Source organism: Cyprinus carpio, chromosome A4 (genome assembly GCF_018340385.1).
Source record: "Cyprinus carpio isolate SPL01 chromosome A4, ASM1834038v1, whole genome shotgun sequence".
Classification (NCBI taxonomy): domain Eukaryota; kingdom Metazoa; phylum Chordata; class Actinopteri; order Cypriniformes; family Cyprinidae; genus Cyprinus; species Cyprinus carpio.
The window spans coordinates 2,816,992-2,837,459 of NC_056575.1; the positions used below are offsets into that span (position 1 = coordinate 2,816,992).

A 20,468-nucleotide genomic window follows, 5' to 3' on the forward strand; every position below is an offset into this window, starting at 1 on the left:
GCAACGTCTTTTCTTTGTCGGCATCTGGAGAAGCGAACCTGCCCATGGCTGTCATTAGCAGCTTCTGAAGAGATTTCACTGCAGGTTTTCATGTATACACCTTGTGTGAAAATGATTTTTCTACTCTCTGTACTTGTTTATACTGTGTGGCAGTGGAAATGTTGAGATTTTGCTATAGCGCGTTAGATATATTTGGTCACACCTCAGATAAAACACTAATCATACCTTTCTGCTCAGCTACGCTTATGTCTCAGCATCTCGTTTCTACGTTACAGCAAAGATATGAGGCGGCATGTTTGTTTTCCATCCCTGTCTCCTGCTGTTAGTGTGCTGACTCTGAACACTATACTTTTTTTTAGTCCAGGATGTTCTGCTCCAGTTCCCAGAACAAATCAAAAGCTCTTTGTGAATGTAGGAGGTTGTAGCTGCATATACTCTTGTCATGAGACCCTTGTATATGGCATTTGAGTGTCTGTTATTTTAATACTGTTTTTGTGGTGCTGAAAAGTCAAATAATTAAAACAAAAGTGGACTAAAGAATGCCTGGTTTCTTGTTATTCTTATTTTCGCCAGACTTTAAGGCAAATATTTTTGGACTAGACCAGAGCTTAACTATATATTCATGACTTGACTCCCTCTGAAATATTAACAAAATGCATTGCACAGACACTTCAGGCAAGGGTGAAATATTGAAGCAAAAATCAAATGATGTTGGAAAGTTGCTTTCATGCACCAAGTAAATAAACAAAGAAATATTCTGATTTTCTTTATGAAATGAGTGAATCATTCTTTCAGTCGATTTGTTCAAAAGCACCGATTTATTTAGCAAAGAAACAAGTGACTTTCTTTATGAGCGGCTCATTGAATCATTATTCATTCAATTTGTTCAAAAAAGCTGATTCCTTCAGCAATGAAACAAGTGACTTTATGAGTGGGTCACTGATTCATTTGTTCAACTGATTTGTTCAAAAGTGCTAATTCATTCAGCAACAAAACAATCTTTATTAATGGGTCATTTAATTATTCACTCAACTGATTTGTTCAAAAATGAGTCATAACAAAAAAAGTGATTGTTTTTCTGATCAAGTCAATTGATCACTCAACTAATTTTTTTCAAAAACACTGAATCATTCAGAATAGAAACACTGTTTGTAACCCAGTGTGGCTTCGTTTGAAATTATTTTTGAAGGCAGCAATAATGCAGAATGCAAAAATACAAATCACAAAATCAACTTACCATGCAACTACCTATGAGCAAAGACTGAATCTTGCTGTAAGCCTATATAAGACTGGTGTCATCTCTGTGATTGATTTGATTTGAAGTGTGTTAAAAAAAAAAGATAAAAACAACAGAAAATGGTCCAGCCATTTAGCCATACTTGCTCAACATGAAGACATGGATATGGATTTTGTGCTAGAGGTCAAAGTTGAACAGTGCTGGTATCTTGGGACACTGAAGACCTTTCCAGGTCTAATCGAAATGTCAGTAACTTCATCCTTTGCCAACTCAACTCTTTCTTTTTCCTATTGCTGTACACTTGCCATCTGCATCGATTTTCATTTTCATTTTATTTTTGTCTCTCACACCCATCCATAACCCTACCCACGGCTCATCTCGCAAAGAAGTCATATGGAACAATAAGAAATTATATTTTGCATTCAAAAGAAGACAATTTTATTGCCATCAAGAATTTATTGAATTTTATTAAACAAAAATATTTTTTATGATAATTAAGGCCATTTTTTTTTACTTTAATGTGATAAATGATGCATAAATAATTTACAATTTAAATGATATTAAACCATTTTTTAGATAATTTAAATGTGTTTATTTATGCAGTGAAATGAAGCTGAATAGTCTGCATTTGCAAAGTTTAATTTCATCTTTTGACTTTGGGTTCAAATGTGACTTGTAATTGACAGGTTTTGTAAGATTTCTAGTGCATTCATTTAATGATTTTTTTTTTTTGTCTTTTTCTGCAGAACAGGCTCTCTTAGCCAAACTATTCCCTATTTTTTTCCTTTTAATGCTGCTTTCTCTCTATATTCATCCTTCAGTCCTCAGACAGAGGTGAGCAGTCCATTAATTTTCATCACTGCAAATGGCACCTAAAGTATTTATCTGCTCTCACTCTAGGAGCTGCATTTGAGCACCTTTTACATGGATACGGAGCCTGACCTGGCAGTGGTGTGCTGGAAAACCCATCTATTTATATATGTCCTGCAATGCTAGTGTCATGTAATGCTGTGCTGGTCATTTCATTTTTAGTAGAATAAATGCATCTATTTCGGATGCATTTGCATGTTGCATTGTTATGAGTGCAAGCAATGTTGACACAGATTGTGAATAAAACAAACTACAAAAGGACATTCCTGACTTCAGTGTAATTAAATCCAAAATTATAAATACAGCTGCAAAAGAACAGTCACATGAGGTTGATTGCCAATTAGCAAAACCTGTCAGCTAGAAACAATATCTTGACAATTAGCACAGTGATATGTGCATTTACAAAGCAAACATTAGACAAAGAACAGTCACAACGAGGGCAGACTGTGACACCGCAGGTGCATTGTCTCACAACTGCAAAATTATTTGTTAATTATGTGTACAAGTCTATGTGAAATCATGCAAGTTAGGTGTAAAGGACAATGGAAGTGTAACAAAATGTAACTGCATTGCTAAGAGTAAGCTAAGGGTCAAGGGACATCATCTGGCTGCAAAAAGCATTTTTCTCAATTTATGACCATGGAAAAATTATATATATATATATATATATATATATATATAAATATATATATGTGTGTGTGTGTGTGTGTGTGTGTAAGCCTCAAAAAGTACAATAATGGGATTGAATCAGCAGCACTGAGGCTGAACTCAACAGAGACAGAAACTGTACGCCGTAAGCTTAATTAAATTGGGATTTATGGTAGAGTGTGGTCCACGGACAACACACACAAAAAAAGTATAATATGGTCAACTGAGATGTATTGCTTCATTTTTCCTACATCTGGAGTGGTTTATATTTCAGGGCATGCAAAGAGTACAAGAGTTTGATTTGATGGCAGCATAATACTCTTTATATTATTTTTAATGTTTTTGAATGAAGTCTTTAATGTTCACCAAACCTGCATTTATTTGATCAAAAATACAGTAAAATTGTAATATTGTTAAATATTTTTACAATTTAAAATAACTGTTTTCTTTATGGAAGCCTGTTTCTGCCATGGAATAAAAAATACAATAATTATAACTGCTACTTTATCTTACAATTTCAAGACTTTTTATAGTTTATATCACATAATTCAAATGCTTTTTTCTTCTTCTCAGAATTACAAAATATAAATTAAAAATTGCTAGACATAAATTTGCAGTTCTGAGAAAGTCAGAAATCTGAGATATAAACTCACAACTTTGAGAAAAAAGTAAGAACTGTGATATAAAAAAACTTTACTTTTTTATTTTTCATTCTTTGGTGGGTGGGGGGGGGGGGGGATTGTGAGTTCTAATCTCAGAACTGTGACAAAACAACAACAACAATAACAACTCATAACAACTCAGATATTTGAGATTTAAACTCAGATTAGAGGGAAAACAGTCAGAATTGTGAGATAAAAAGTTACAATTATTTTATTTATTTATTTATTTTATTCCATGACGGTAACAGGCTTCCATATTTTTCTATTTAAATATATATTGTAAAATGTAATTTATTCCTGTGATTCAAAGCTGAAATTTCAGCACCATTACTTGAGTTTTCAGTGTCATGATCCTTCAGAAATCATTCTAATACACTGATTTGTTGCTCAAGAAACACACACACACACACATAAATATCATAAATGCCTTTAGTGTCACTTTAGATCAATTTAATGCATCCTTACTGAATACAAGTTTTTTTTTTTAAACAAATCTTACTGAACCTGAAGTCTATTGCATTATATGTTATTACAAAATCCAACTATGTTGTCTGACAACTGGAAGCACAGGTTTGCCAAAAGTATAGATTTAAGCCTCCATCTGAAGGCTATTCTACTTGAAGAAAGGTGCAATATCCCACCACAGGTATATTTCACAACCGCTCTGACAAGATTTCATGAAAGACCGAAGCTGTTACGAAGGCAAAACATGCTTTATGTACAGCATGATAAGGACACGAACGCTGAACGGTGTTCTTTATCATAAGGTGCTCTATCATAACCTCCTGCAAGGTTATTGTCAAGTGCTGTTGAGGGATAGAGGAGCACAATAAAAAAGCCATACGAGGCTTTGAGCTGCTAAAGCCGCGGAGTTTGAATCCCCAGCCGAATGTACTGCAATGTCGCTTTACTTATTACTGGTTATTTACCCTCTTGAAAAGAAATGAAAACAGTCCAGAGAGGATGAAACGGCTGCATATTAGCTGTCAGTCAGTCTGTGAGCAGCTCTGGACGGGCCTCGTCACGTCACGTTGAGGTGAATGCTAATGGACCACACTTATGTTCATGTTTCCTCAGCGGGGCTGTTCTTAAAGACAAACTCGAGGCGAGAACATCAGTCGGCTGACAGAAACAGAGAGCTTTTCCTGCAATAACACTTTAACTATTGCTTTGCGTACTTCATGTTTCTATTCTCTCACATTTATTTCTCTGGTTGGTTCGTAACAGCATAGTGTTGTACTACTATTGCAGCTTCTGCAGTGTGTAGTATGTACTGTACACTGTGCATAGTATGTGAGATTTTAATATTTTATATACTGTATGTCAAAATGTGCAGTATTCTGCACAATTAGATTTTTGAAGCCATAAATGAAACATATTATTGGAATATGTTTTACAAGGAAATACTATTCCAGTTTTTTTTTTTCTTTTTTAAATTTTGATGTGTTACTTGCTATTTATTTGTAATAGTTTGTGAAATTTATTAGCAATTTCTGATTGAAAATTGTTTCTACACATTGTGTGCATTACTGTATCCTATTGCTATTTTAGTATCATATATATATATATATATATATATATATATATACTTTAAAAGCTTTTATTATTATTCTGAATTAGTTTTTATTTTTTTTATTTTTATTTTTTAGTTTCAGTAATTTTATTGTTTGTTTTTTTTTCAACATTTGTTCCAATACAGGATGTCTGTATCATTTTTGTTATTTTATTTCAGTTTTAGTTTTAGTTTAGTAAAACTAAATGAAAATGAGAAATGTTCTCATAGCAACTAGCTGAAATAAAACCAGTTTAAGTTTTTTTTAATTATTTGATATCATTTTTTGTTAATATTTTATTTTATTTGAAGTAACAATTTTTAAATGGTTTTAGATTTAGTTAACTTTAACATCCATACTGTTCACATAATGTTCACATAATGTAAACATTTTATATGTATAATATAACTTAATAACTATATAGTTTTTATTGTTCTTTTTAATTTTTTATATATATTTTCTGTTTTTATCTTAATTTTAGTTAGTAATTTTGTTCTATTTTTGTCATTTTTATACTGTCAGTACAGCTTTTAAATAAATTTTTAGTTTAGATACAGTTTATTATTTTTAAACTAAATGCAAATAAAAAATGTTGAAATAAAAACATTTTTATATTTAATTTTATTTCAAGTAATGGATTTTTGGTTGCACTTTATTTTACAGTACGTGTACTTACATGTACTTATAGTGTACTTACAGTGTATTTATCTAAAAAGTTCTGGTAATACAAGGTAACTACATGAGTTAGGGTTAGGTTTAGGGTAGGTCCAGGGTTAGTACCTATTACATAATTATTGTAATTACTATAATAAGTACATAGTATGTGCATGAGGAACAGGACTGTAAAATAAAGTGCTACCAGATTTTTAAATGGTTTTAGTTTTAGTAATTATAATAATACTGCTGTTCACAGAATGTGAATATTCTATATTTATATAATTATATATGTGCATGGAAATGTACAGGAAATGAAACTCAAAATGTACAGTATATAATGTGTACAATACTGAATCCCAGAATGCAACCCACACTGAACATGTTTTTGACACCTCATTTGATAGGGCTATTAAAAATGAAGACACTGGATTTAAAAATGCATATAACCATAATAATTTCCAATTTGATAACTGCATATCATTTGTTAAAGTAAATATGCAATGAGCATTGTGTGCATTCTGCCATTTGAAACATCTAAAAATGGTAGTTTATATAGTTCTACACAGTGGATATGGAAGGTCAGGTTGAGCTCATTGCATTGTGGGAGACAGCAGAAGTAGTACAGTACATCCATCTGTGAATCTGACAGTCCATCCATCCTCATGTCTCTTTCGTGTTTGATCATAAAACACACGCACATTTCTTTCGGATGGATGTAGGACATTCTCTGACAGCGCTGGCCTTTTCTGTGCCGTTTTCTGTGGTTCAGGTAATGATGTCTTACAGGTCAGGACTACAGGAACTGTGACACACACCACCGCCGGCTAACGAGGAACAACCACCGTCAAGATGACCATCATCTGATGTTTGTCAGAGACGACAAGCCTCATGTTCCCAAATCAGCCCTCAGGACAGAAGAGCAGGAGATTTGATCTTATTACAGCAAATGAAAGCAGAGTAAATAGTGTATGTATATATATATATATATATGTATATGGTAGTCGTAGTGAATATGTATATACATATTCAGAGTATATCTCTGAATGTTGTGTTAGATTGTATAGAGTACAAAATATTGATTTTACTGACTGAGAGTCTGTTCATGTGCTACTAGTCATTGGGTTTAGAGTTCATAATTTCTACTTCCTCTGGCTGGAGAGCTCAACCTTCATTCTCGATACTGAAAGACAGAAGGTAGAGGAGGAGTGGCGATTGACCTGACACTGATTTCATTTCAGGGTTAATGGGCCCAAAAACATGTCTGTCTCAGATCAGAGAGTGTAAAGCAGCCAGACTTAATCTGACCAGACAGTGTTCTCCTCTGTACTGTCATTCACGTCAGAGCAGCTTAACCACGTCTGCTTCTGCTTTAAGACAAAAGAGTCCTTTGGGTGAAGCAGCCGGGCTCACCTACATCCATGAAATTACATTATCAAACTTCACCCGGACAGCTCACATGATTATTATGTGCTGTAGATTAACTGATGCTCTATAAACCTTGAACACCAAATGCAAATGTAAATCTCACACACAGATAAGGCATCAACTCAACAGCATATTCTGCACTTTTGTAGCATTTTTTTATCCTGAAGTATGCCTATAATGCTAATCAAGTTTAATTGTAGAAAACTTATGTATAATTTGTTTTCACATTAATATTTTCCATCGTCTATTTCTCATCTTTAAAATAAAACAGGCTCTTTTTGCTATTGGCTACTGAATAAGATTCAAAAATACAATGAGAATTACTAAAAAAAATAAACCATTATTGCATTTAAAGTAGTATTTAACTATATATATATATATATAATATATATATTATATATATGGAAAATATAGATATATATATATATATATATATATATATACACACACACATACACAATAAATTAAATACATATATTTTAAATTAATAAATAAACATCTATTTTTGCACGTTTTTATTAAAAATAAGAACTAAATTCTTTAATATGTAACTTATCAATATTCCTTTTTGTATACATTATAGTAATGTTATTTATAATATTTATAATTATATAATAAATTATATATAAATAAACAATTCAAATTGTAGGATATGCTAAATATACATTAGAATAAATTAAATATATATTTTTTATTGAGTAAATAATTTTTTTTACTTTAAAAAAATAAAGAACTAATTTCACTTATATAAAATGTATACAATTAATTCATCATATACATTATTTATCAAAATTTTATTTTTTATAATTATATAATAAATAAACAAATAAATAGTAGGATGTACTGAACTGGCTCTTTCATAAAAAACTGATTAGCTGAATAAGTGCTCATATGTAAACGTATGAAATATTACAATACACATGGTTATGAATGAGCCATTTTTGTAATGTAGTTTTTATAAATTGTAGCATCTGACAAGTGAGTGTATGTCAACATGTTTTTACAAAAAGACCAGAAAAAAAAACGTGATCCTATGATATGACGTAGAGCTTGAATGATAATTTTACAACACACATAAATCAAGTTTACAGTGAAATTCACTAAAGTCGTGACAAGTGACGCACAAATGGCAGAGCAGTAAGTCGACAAACCAATGAGAGACTCCTCATTAACAGGAAAACATCTCATTGGAGCTCTGCTGTTCACCCATGATGCACTGCAGCCGCTGTCTACATGCACACAGATGGGTAATGATGCTTGGAAAAACACAATCAGAAGCAGCTGATTTTAATGATCATGGCTGGAGGCTCCTTCTCATGCCTGTCAGGAAATGTGAGCACCGCACTGACAGAACGACGTCTCCATTCGCAATCACAGTGTGTATATGACATGCACGTCCAGTTCTGCATTATAATAAGACCAGAACAGATTGGTATGCAATCATACATTTGTTCAAAGAAGAAATTATATATAAACCAAATGCTGACATTCTTTGAAGAACAACTGAGTGATCCTGCTCTGGGAAAACTCACCCGCATAATGCTCCAGTGTTATGACTGGTTGTCAGGGCGTTACTAGAGTACTGCATGATTGAAAAGCTGTTTTATGTGGTTGCTAGGGCACTGGTATTGTTTTGGATGGTTGCCAGGGCTCTGTTCAGTAGTTGCTTAGTGGTTGTGAGTGGTTGCCAGGGTACTGGTATGCGTTTGCTAGTGTTTTGTGGGTGGTTTTCGGGGGGGTTGCTATATAGTTGCTAAGGTGAGTTTGGTGGTTGCTATTAAGTTGTGGGTGGTTGGTCCAGGTTGTTGCCTTTGACATTTCTTGCAATTGGTAATGTATTGTAGGTGGTTGTCAGGGTGTTGTTATATAGTTGTAAGTTGAGAATCTCGTATCGCATCGTAAAGGCATTTATTTTTAATTTATTTTAAATTAAGGAAATAATCAAAAAGTTGAAAATAAAGTATCGGGTAGGGTTAGGGGTAGGTGTACTGTGACGTCACCGCTCTAGCTGGAGGCAAAACATAAGGAAGAACTCATAGCAGGCGCGCTAAAAGTTTGAGGTTTTGACTTTAAAATGTCGTCTTGTTGTGTTTTTGGCTGCCAGAATAGAAGGAACAGCACTTTTGGTTCAAAACTAAAGTTTCACCGGATCCCGGCCGTCATTCCTTCACAGAAATTAAGAAGACAATTGTGGTTGAATGCAATACGGCGTACAGACTAGACAGAGACGATCATAAATAATGCTGGTGTTTGCAGTGCACACTTCATATTAGGTAAAATAATCTATGCATATGTACTGGTGTGTTGGTTTTATCTAGTACAAATCAGCAAGTTTATGTTTTATAGGTGAAAAGTCGCCAACCTTCAGCGCCACTAGCTAGCTTAAATGTTAAATAAACATACAGCGATAGATGTGTGTGCCATCCTTTGAATGGTCTTTTAAAATAATCCACATTGCTAATCATAGTTAGCCCAGCGATAGGTTACATTAGACAATAAGCCTTGACAAAATTCCCCAAACCACCAGAAAGTAATTCATATGTTGTCTAGGAAATATCCAAAACCTGGTTAAAATGTTTCCAATGAGAACAAGATACAAGAACTACACCAGGCTTAGCTAAAAATAAATAAATAAATAATTTAGGCTACTGTAATGTTATCCACTCGTCATTATATTTCGGTCAGATAACCAGTTTGGTCAGTGAACTGAGTGATCAACTGAATTAATTGATAAATGTATGTTAACTCCCACTTTTTTTATTATTATTTTTTTTGTCACGGTCCCGCAGAGTCAGTGACTGTACATATTCGGACAGTTCCGAACCTTCTTCTGCGTCCATGTTTAATAAATCCCTCCTAAAACGTGCTAGTTTACGCTTGTCAACATTGTGTCCGCGCCTCTTTTTGCCTCCAGCTAAGCCCCGCCCACCCGGAGACGTTGCAATGTTTACAAACTTTTAAGGGGTCTATAAGGTGGCATCCATTAAATATTTTGAATTAAAATGATAATTTACACTTAATACGTTATTATTGAATATTTTTTTATAATGTACTACAATACCGAAGTGCAGATAATTGCCACTATTTGCAAGTAGTATACATAGTAGAAAATCCTGCTATTTTAACATAGTGTAAATAAGTATTTGCACTTAGTGTAAATAGCATACTGCTAAAAATACTGCTATTTTCACGTAGTGTAAATAGAATCCATTACTAATACGAAATTTGAAAAGGGAGAAAAACAAAGTTTGGCAAAAGGCGGGATCAAACCCGGGTCGATCATGATCATGCTGATTATTCACAACCGCTTTTAAAGTCTTGTCTAGCCCATGTGTACACTAAGACACTCTGTATTTTTTATTCCATGGTAAGCGCAAGTCACACAATACAGTTAAATTGAGCTACTTTAATACCATCTCCGAACTTTCTACCACGACTCTGCTGTTCTTCGGCTGGTTCTTCCTGTATACCTTGATTGACAGATGTCTCGTCCAGTCAGCAGTGAGTAATCCCAGACCAATGGCGCTGTCTCAAACTATACCTACCTCTTCCGGTTTTTCTGACTTGTTATTTTGTTTTTGAATTTGTCATTGTGTTTTCTGACTTGTTATTTTGTTTTTGAATTTGTCATTGTGTTTTCTGACATGTTATAATGTTTTCTGAATTGTTGTTGTGTTTTCTGAATTGTTATTTTGTTTTTTAGATTTGCATTTGCATTTGTAATTTGTTATATTGTTTTCAGAATTGTGGTTTTGCACTTCCTGGCCACCGTAGTTTGGTGAGCTTAGTGGTTTTAACGTGTTACTGCAGTGCTCTAGGTGGTGCTGTGTGGTTGTGGGTAGCTGCCAGGGTTTTATGTGGTTGTTAGAATATTCTTTGCAGTTGCTAGTGTGTTGTGGGTGTTTGTCGGTATGTTGTTACATGGTTGCTTAGGTAAACTGGGTTGTTGCTAATGTATTGCTATGAGGTTGCAAAAATGGTCTTAGTGATTTTAGTGTGTTGCTGTGCGGTTGTAGGTGGTTGCCAGGGTTTTTATGTGATTGTTATAATGTTCGAGGTGGTTGCCACTGTAGCTGCTAGTGTGTTGTGGATGGTTGTTACACAGTTGCTGAGGCGGGTGGGTGGTTGCTAGGCGATTGCCATGGCGTTCCTTTGTAGTTTGATCTGGATGGCTGCTGTGTTTTTGCATGCAAACATGTGTGATAATGCATGCGTACCATTAAAACATCCAGCACTGGTTATTCAGTTTAATGATACAGCCAAACCATAGATACAGGACACAAGCAACAACAACAAGGACTTTTTTTTTTTTATTATTTGAGACTATTAAACTCCACTTGTATGCACCAACACGAGCTTCCCTGTGTGAACTGTGAACAGAATGCACAATGACACTGCAGTGCCCTTACTGAGATTAAGAACTTTCACTTAAGATTTGACGGTGGTGCAAAGAACCGAGACAGAACAGAACACAGGACAATTAGCGAGGGAATAATGAAATGCGTCCTACAGCACACATAAACTCGAGTCTGTTTGGTGGAATTCTGTGAGTCATATAACCTTTAGACGAGTGAAGGATGGTCAAAAATAGATACAGGCATGTAGAGTATGATGCATACTGAACAGTCTGATGTGTGTGTCCTCCGTATACAGTAGAAGCAGCAACTAACTGCCCTTCTGATAATGTAACGCTCATTTAAAGGGATAGTTCATCCAAAAAAAAAAAAAATCACATTATGCTAGCGTTTACTGTTCTGTTCCCATTTAGTCTGAAAAGCACCATCAAAACATTATAAAATTAGTATGTGATATTATCAGTAAATAATGACTTAAATATCATTCTGTTCATCACACAAAGCTAATCTGAGAGAAAGTCAAACCGGGAGAACAAGAATATTGATTCCAGTGCAAACTTTTGCTTCAAATCTCTGTTAGATTCAGAAGGAGCTTTGAGCACTTTTGACTGATTGCAGTCTCTTTAATGTTGCATGAAACGCACTCGCTCGAATGCCTTCCACCTGGAAGATGCGGTGCCATCAGACTGTGCCGAAGTCTTCGCTCTGGAGTAGTGTTTGAGATCGACCTTCAGTGAATTGACTGGCATCGACATGCCGACTGTTAGTAGATGAGCCAAAAGGCTGTGACAGCTCTGTATAAACCAACCAATAGCACTGAATCGTATGCACCTCAGGTAACTAATGACATTGGAAAAGAATATAAGCTATTTTTGCAAAATGCAAAATGTGTGTCTAGTGTCCAAATGTTCTCTATGCATGTAAATTACGGATGGACTACTATGCTGCAATATGTGCCGTATAAAGCCATGCACACAGAATACAATCCCACAATGCAACGCATTCAACTTCACCTTCCAATTCCACTGACTTTCAATTATAATTTTTTTTTTTTTTAATTAAAAAAAAACCCTTTAGATTTTAAGGAAATAATTAAAATCTTTAGAATGTTGGAATTTAAATATTAAAATTTTAAATAAAATGTTTAAATGTAAACATGTTTAAAAGTAAAGTAAATATAAATTTCTCATTTGCATGATTTCATTATTTGATCATATATATATATATATATATATATATATATATATATATATATATACACTAATTTATTATACTAATTTAATATTTCATATTTGAGTGATTTGATTATTTTACCTATTATGTTACTATTTTTAAAATGTTACTGTCTGATTAAATGTCAATATTGTTTCAAAATGTTTGTTGTTGCATATTGCAAAGTTTCATTACATACTATTCACTTACTAAATAAGCTGCTGTTTCATTCCAAACACAGCCATGTTCCAGATTTTCTGTCACTCAGGAGAGATTTCTACAGACCTGTGCCCTTCAGCTGCAGGCTTACACTGAACAGGTGTGGCACCTTCACACTTTTGCAGTTCAGAGTTATTAGTCACAAACTCAGTTTCATCCTGTAAAGCCAAAGGTTTCAAAAGAAGGTCCACAGACCCCTAGGGGCCCATGAAAGTACTGCAGGGAGACTGTGGACTGATAAAAACAAATTACTTAAAAAAGATGGACATTTTATCAAATCTATTTATTTTAGTATTTTGATCCATTTATATTAATTTTAAAATATTATAATTCTAATTTTACTAAATAAATTATAATATGGTTACTTTGTTTTATAACTGGACCTCTAGGTTTGTCATGTTGAGGGGTCTCAGGTCATAAAAGGTTGACAACCGCTGCTGTAAAGGAATATTGGTGTTGTTAAACCGTGCCGTATTGTCGGGATGTAAATTGCCCGTGAGGCTGCGAGCGCAGGAGGGATTGTGTGTTAATTGAATGTGTAATCCATTTGCTGCTTCAGACTGCAGAAATAAAGCTATCTGGCACAACTCCTGCCTCTCAGAGAGACAGATTACAGCAGAGACTCGGGGAGAAAAGGTCGACTGTCAGAGGAGCAGCAGATGCTGGAGAGGAGAGAGAGAAAGTGAAGCTGAGAAGAAAACTGTTCACATATTCTTTCAATAATTAAGTTAGTATAGCATGCTAAGTATGCTTGGAATGACATGGTGTATTATATACTGTATACATAATGCCCATGTTAAGCCAAGCTAAATATAAAACAGTTCTGGGCAAGAATTTTGAATTGTTGTCACATTTAATTAAAAATTTTAACATCTTTAAAAAAAAACACTCTAATATTTAATTTTAAGTTAATAAATATTTTAATTCCAATATTCTGAAATTTCTATTAAAATACATTTTTAATCTTTCATTTAAAGCTGCATTTATTTTTTAATTAAATTTCTTGACTTTTGGAAGTCTGATCAAATAATCACTCAAATAAGAAATTTAATTATTAATATAAAATTTATGCAAATTTGAATATTTAAATTCCAACATTCTAAATATTATGAATAATTCTCTCTCTATCTCTCTCTCATGCAATTAGATTTTGCTCTGATTGAGGTGTGATATGAAGAGTTTCGGCCTTCTGAGTCTTTAACTTATGATTATAATAAATATAATGATTAAAATGTTTTTCTTCATTTAGAGCTATAAAACTGTTCACATACAGTATCAGAACAGGATTTAATATAAAGGAATGTCAGACACACATTTAAATGGTTCCTGTGACTAATTTACATAAAACACACGCTTCTTTTGATGTCTAAGACTGCCATCTAGTGTCTCTGGGGGTAAAAAAACTTTCAAGTGCTTCCAGAAATGTGAACCACAGCACAGATAAACAGAGTCAACCAGATTCAGCCGGGCGAAGGCGCTCGACGAGATAAAATATAGATGACTGTTTCTCCCTGGAGTCATCCATGAAGAACTTCTTGGCTGCATATGTGCTCTTGCTCCTGTGTGTTCCAGAGAAGGACTTGTAGATGTGTGTGGATAAATTGTTTTTCGTCAGTGAATATTCAGCTGAAGCTCTACAAGGCTTTGAACTGCTCACTGACATTCACCCTACTGTACTCTGCTCCTGCAACATCTGCTGGAGAGGATGGTATATATATATATACACACACACACACAGAGAGAGAGAGAGAGAGAGAGAGAGACAGACACACACACACACACACTACACAAACGCAGAGAGAGAGAGAAATAGACACACATACACACACATGACACACACGCAGAGAGAGAGAGAGAGAGAGAGAGAGAGAGAGAGACGCACACTAAAGCACTTTTAACTTTCATCATCAATTTTCAGTATGATATATGCCTGTTAATAGTCATATCTGCATGAAATAGTGACTCAAATGTGACTGCATATGAGTTAAAAAGTCGTAGCACAGAAAACAGGATTTATATTTATATTTTATTTAATGTATTATTATATCAGTGTTATTTTAGTATGATTGAGATGCTGTTATATTTTTATTAATAATTTGCATCAGGTTTTATCTTCATATTTGTTTCCATTTCCATTTTAATTGTAGTTATGTAAATTTGTTGTATTTTTGTTATTTTCTGTAGCTTGTAGCTTTTATTCATTTTTATTTTCGTTTTAGTTAAAATTAAAAATTTTGCCTTAGCAACTAGCTGAAATAAAAACTTTTCTCCATATTTTATTTTATTTCGCATAACGAAAATCTTTTTTATGGTTCACTACAAACCATAAACAAACTATATTATTTATAAAGTATCTTATTGGACAAATAAAAACAAATAAAAAATTGAGGCACACACATTATACATACATGTTTTTATTTGTCTAATAAGACACCTTTACAGCAACTTTAATAAAAGTGTAATTCTAAAGCTGACCGCTTGATGTCGCTGTTGTCAAAAGAAGCGTTAATGTGTGTTGCATAATCAGCTACTGTTCCCACAAACATCTCTGCACTACAAAATATTAATGAAGAGTGCTTTCCAAACCATCACTGCCTAATAAAAAAAACTACTTTTGTCATAATTCATATAAAATTCTCTTAACAAGAAGTTATATTGATTGCTACGCTGTGTTTAGTAACCAATCCCAATAGTGCCAATAGTGCAAACCCTGTTATACATTGCTACAAGTGCCAGAAGATGTTAAAAAATCTATCAATCTAAAATATTTCTAGCTGTTTTTGGTGATTTGGATAGATGTATATGTAAAATGTGCACCAGCTCATGATGAGGTACGGTATTTATGACTGAGGAGGTTTGTTACACAGTAAACCTGCTGCTCCTCCTATGAATGCTTCAATCATATCAACACACACAGACGTCTCACGCTGCTTACTAGAGACAAGCTGGAGATCTTCAAGCCATTCTGGGATAGTCTCCTGAACTTTTGAGACACTGAAGAAGATTCAAAGAGGGAGCAATGCAATTAGTTGAGGTTGAGTTAGAGAAACACGTGGAGACGTCGTCCTGTGAGAGCAGGACGTCCACAAACAGCCCAAAACTTCTGTCACACTCTATCGAGGAAATACTGAAAAAACCTTCATGTTTGACTGTGCAGTCTGACAGAACGGACAAGAAACAGACCAAGATAAAGACAGACGCTCCTAAAATCAGCCAATACACAGGTGTGTCCTTATTATCTGTCTTTTAAGTTTTTTTTTTATTTTTGTCTTTTCATGTTTTTTAGTTTTTTTAATAGGTTTTATAGCTTTTAAGAAAAAACAAGTTAAAATTTGAACTTGTTTTAAAAAGTCATGCAATCTCTGTAGCTATTACATTGCATATATTACTATTTTAATAATTTATATTGAATGTATTTGTGATGGTAGCTCGTGGGTCGGGTCGCAGACGGGTACGGACCACGTTCACCGTGAGCCAGCTGGAGGAGCTGGAGAGAGTTTTCCAGGAAACACACTATCCTGACGTTCACACCAGAGACCAGCTCACCTGTCGAACGCAGCTGTCTGAGGGAAGAGTACAGGTACTGCACGCTGTCTGCTGAAAACACACGACTTCAAACCCAATAATCTTGTTTTAGATAACCAGGGCATTAGGAAAGAGTATTTTAGCATGCAGGGATGCAAGGAAAAACTGAATACTTCATGTGCTGTAACTAAACGCAAACTATTCTTTATATTAATCACCTATTAGCTTTTTGGATTTGTGATGTGATTAATGAATTTATATAAAGGAAGAAAATACTGAAATATTGAGGTGATTAAAATAAAAGAAGAAAATATAATAGTGTTCTCTCAATATATAACCTTTATATATTATATTTAACATTTTTGTGTAATATAGCAATATTTGTACCTTTATAATACCTTAATAGAATATACTATATATGTGTGTGTGTATGTGTGTAATCATTAATATTAATATTATTGAAAGTTTGTGAGGTTTTATATAATATCTCTGTGTCGTATTTGTTTAGATCTGGTTCCAGAACCGGCGGGCGAAGTGGAGGCGCAGTGAAGCTAAAGCAGCACACAGACCTCTAACAGTGCTGAGAGACACAAAACACCTCCTGACTCCTGTCCTCTATGTTCCGGTAAATACTTTCATTCACCTCCATCACAAACTGTGTGCTGTGTGCAAACGACTAGCTTAATGTTCCCAAAAATACTGTTAAGAAAAAGTAATATGATAGCATACAAATGTTTCATTTTTTTATTTTCCAATCTTGATTAGATGATTCAAGATGAAACTAAACACAAATTACTCTTTTTGAAATTGATTCATTTATATAAAGGTACAAATATTGACATGTTACAATGTAATCTAAAGCCATCTTATGTAATATAATGTAATCAATATTCAATATTTGTACCTTTATACAATACATATGTGTGTATATATACAATTTAAGCAAGAATTTGCTGAACTTTGAAGCTGAAAAACTATTTCTGCAAAAAAAAGTAATTCAGCACTATATATACACGGATGTATTGCTACTTCTGTTTAATTGCAGCTTTACATAAAATATGATTTTGCATGTGTCTGAATATATTTAAATATCTTGTTTCGGATTGGCTGTTTTTAATTGCAGTACCTGAGCTTTCTGCAGAAGTTCTGGCTGCCGGAGTCGGTCTGTCCTCCTATTGGTTCTCCTGAACATGCCACACTTCAACACCATTCGTTCTTCTGACCTCATCGCTTTCATGGGCCACTACAAAAGAGACATTTTCAACTTCAGTCTAACGAAGATCAAAGATCGACTCTGGAATAAAAGGACATATCATGTCTTGTATTATATCGATAACAGCTTTTCCGCCCTGATGTATATAAGCATGATTGTATCATGTGTTTTTACCTTATTTTTATTTTAAAACAGAAATCATACGTGAAGTGATGAACGTGTGGCGTGCAATAAATCAATTTCCTTATCCCATCACAATAAAACTCTGATAAAACCACTAAGTAAATAATACCAGTTGTGACACAGCACTCACCGACTGAACTGATGGATTCCCAGAATCATACAAGAAGACAAATGACGAAATATCCTGAAAATGCAGGCTCGCAAATGTATTTTCTCACAAATATGACATCTATAATTCAATTTCACATCCAGTGGCATGAAACTGTAGCTTATGCATGTGTCTGTGGTTTAATTAAACAACCTATTTATGCATTTAACTAATTGTTTAGAACAAGTGTTCTATTAAGTGGCATCATGATGTTATCGCCGCCCTCCAAGAGATGAACTTGTAAACTTGAATGGATATGGTGCCATAAATGAATTTTGTTGTTGAAATGTCTAATTATCACTGAATTGGTTTATTGGCTCTTAAGCCATAAAGTTGGGTCTTATCTTAATTTGACTGAGTTCAGAGGCAGGTCAGGACGTGTAGAGAGGGCAAACGCAAGGGTGACTGCATGTTGAACCCTGAAGGAAAACAGATGACAGATAACAGCAAAAAATCAAACCCTAGTCTGGAGTTATCCGAGGGCTACGGGGTTGATTCATGAAATAAATGAATTGTCTCATAACAACTATTATGAGACAACATGCCCCGGTCTCCTGCATTGTCTAATATTGCACTTTAATTTAACAAACTGTTCTGAAGAATCATTTGGTTTCTTGTAAAGGTTTTTATTTTTATTTTTGAGGGTATATCAACTCATTTTTGACACATAAATCCAAAATGTCATAGAACAGTGAACTTCAAACTCCAGAAATTGTAAAATAAACAAAACTTCTTATCGGACTTTGTGATGGATGTAATTTGTGTGTCATCGTTTATGACATGTTGATTCAAAGTGACTTTGCACTAAACGATGAACATGAAAATCTATCGGAGCTTAAACATTTCCTGTATGTAGAAGTTGTACACATGCATTTTTTTATGCATTGTGTGAAATTGATGGGAGTCTGATTGTAAAGATGACATTTATCACAGTAAATCAACAAAGTTATGTCAGAACTAGCTCTTACTGTTTATGCCATAGAAAGATATGGTCAAAGTAGTCAGAGTAGAAAAAAAAAGGTTCGTTCAGAAGTAATTCTTTGATTCTTTTAAATGACATGGTCCCTGACATCATGATTTGGCCAATTACGCGATGTTTTTAAATCGTTTCTAATAAGGGGTATTTATTGTCACTTCATGTGTGGTAGTTCACTTTGTTTCAGCAATGATTCAGCACATTTAAATCCTCGGTTCACTTTAAAAGCTTCATCGCCTCTTGGCTCATTAAAGAATCGAACGAGACCGTTCTTGCTTCAGTGAGTCAGTTCACTCAAAAGATAGGCTACAGTCCAATTCGTGAACGAATCATTTTTCATCAGAATCACGAATCAAACTGAAAAAAGGGGAAAAATACTGTTAAGGTTTCTCATTAGATGGTGAATAAAGTCGAGCATTTATGATTTAATTATTATAATTGCTTGTTATTATAGGCCTATTCATAAAGTCAAATGGAATGGAAAAAGGCCTATGTTTGAACGATTTTAAAATTGCATTAAAATTTAATTGGAAACGATATCCAAAAGTACAAACTTGAAAGCAATGAGAATTATGCAGCTGTTTGATGTGTACAATGATTTTCTGAAGCCTATTTTGTTTCTGTTTGTAAAGATTGCTGGGATCTCCAAAAACAAAACACTGAAAAGATCCGAATCGAAAGAATGATTCATTTGCGAATCGGTCGTTCGAAGTTTAATGCAAAATGCCAAAAAGAGACTGTTTTATTATTAAAGCGTCTTTGGTTAAACGCTATTTTTTATAATGTGTTATAATAAAATCCTCACGTTAACAACGAAAAACAAAATAGTCCCAATAATGGCCTAGAAATACTGATTCATGTTTTTTTTTTTTGTGGCGCGTTCACGGCTTTCTCTGCACCTTCACACACTCGTGTTTATTTTACTGCTTGTGGACTTACCTTGACATCACTACTCTTCCAAATGCTCAACTTTTCACCTTCGTGTTTATCTGCGTTTACAGCCTCAAAGCAATGAAGTGAAACCCTACTATCTCGCTCTTATCAGCGCGCCCTTCTGACTACGGCAGAAAATCCGGTATTTAATTGGTCAATAGATGGGGATTAATCAATATTTGCTGAGATACGCAAATGTTGTATCAGGGACTTCTGTGGAGCAAAAAACGCAAATATGGTGAACTGTACGGGAGCAAATACGTGAATGCGTAAAATATAATTAAAGTGCAGTATTGTTTTGCAAATATTATCTATAGGCCTATTCAGTGCACTTCTGCCCTCTTGTGGTATTTTTAACCGAATCACTCCTCAAACAAACTGAAATATAGTTTAAATCAAACCAAATGACCTATTGTTGATTATAAGTTCACATCCTATAATAGCTATGACAAATGAGTAAGTCATAAATAATGAATAAATGCGAACAAATAAATAATCCTACTGCAAATGCTGAACTCATGAATATTAACGACGTAATGTGACGTTCCCTACTTGATAGGCTGGCGATCTCACCCCTTATGAATATTAATTAGGAAGGTTACTAAGCAACGGCGGCGCTACTTAATTCATATGTATATGAGCTCGGTCTCAT

General features: G+C 34.1%; 1 protein-coding gene and 1 long non-coding RNA gene across 3 annotated transcripts; one reads left to right on the forward strand and one right to left on the reverse strand.

Moving 5' to 3' along the window:
* The first annotated feature begins 15,738 nt into the window (after window positions 1-15,738).
* LOC109047416 (intestine-specific homeobox) lies at window positions 15,739-17,619 on the forward strand. The gene is made up of 4 exons (XM_019065136.2): window positions 15,739-16,062; window positions 16,267-16,418; window positions 16,872-16,988; window positions 17,487-17,619. The coding sequence occupies exons 1-4, from the start codon at window positions 15,858-15,860 to the stop codon at window positions 17,583-17,585; spliced, it is 573 nt and encodes a 190-aa protein (XP_018920681.1). The 5' UTR covers window positions 15,739-15,857; the 3' UTR covers window positions 17,586-17,619.
* LOC109047422 lies at window positions 16,304-20,376 on the reverse strand. Of its 2 annotated transcripts, none has more exons than XR_006156431.1 (3): window positions 19,823-20,376; window positions 17,490-17,606; window positions 16,304-16,432 (listed from the first exon to the last, which is right to left on the reverse strand). It is a non-coding gene; the product is annotated as an uncharacterized LOC109047422 (long non-coding RNA). The 2 variants fall into 2 exon arrangements; XR_006156430.1 differs by having other exon boundaries at window positions 16,307-16,435.
* Between the last annotated feature and the right edge of the window lie 92 nt (window positions 20,377-20,468).

Coding starts and splice junctions, on each gene's coding strand:
- LOC109047416 (XM_019065136.2), top strand. CDS start 15,858: ATGCAATTAGTTGAGGTTGAGTTAGAGAAACACGTGGAGACGTCGTCC. Junction 16,419..16,871: donor TGTCTGAGGGAAGAGTACAG/GTACTGCACGCT, acceptor GTATTTGTTTAG/ATCTGGTTCCAGAACCGGCG. Junction 16,989..17,486: donor CTCCTGTCCTCTATGTTCCG/GTAAATACTTTC, acceptor TTTTAATTGCAG/TACCTGAGCTTTCTGCAGAA.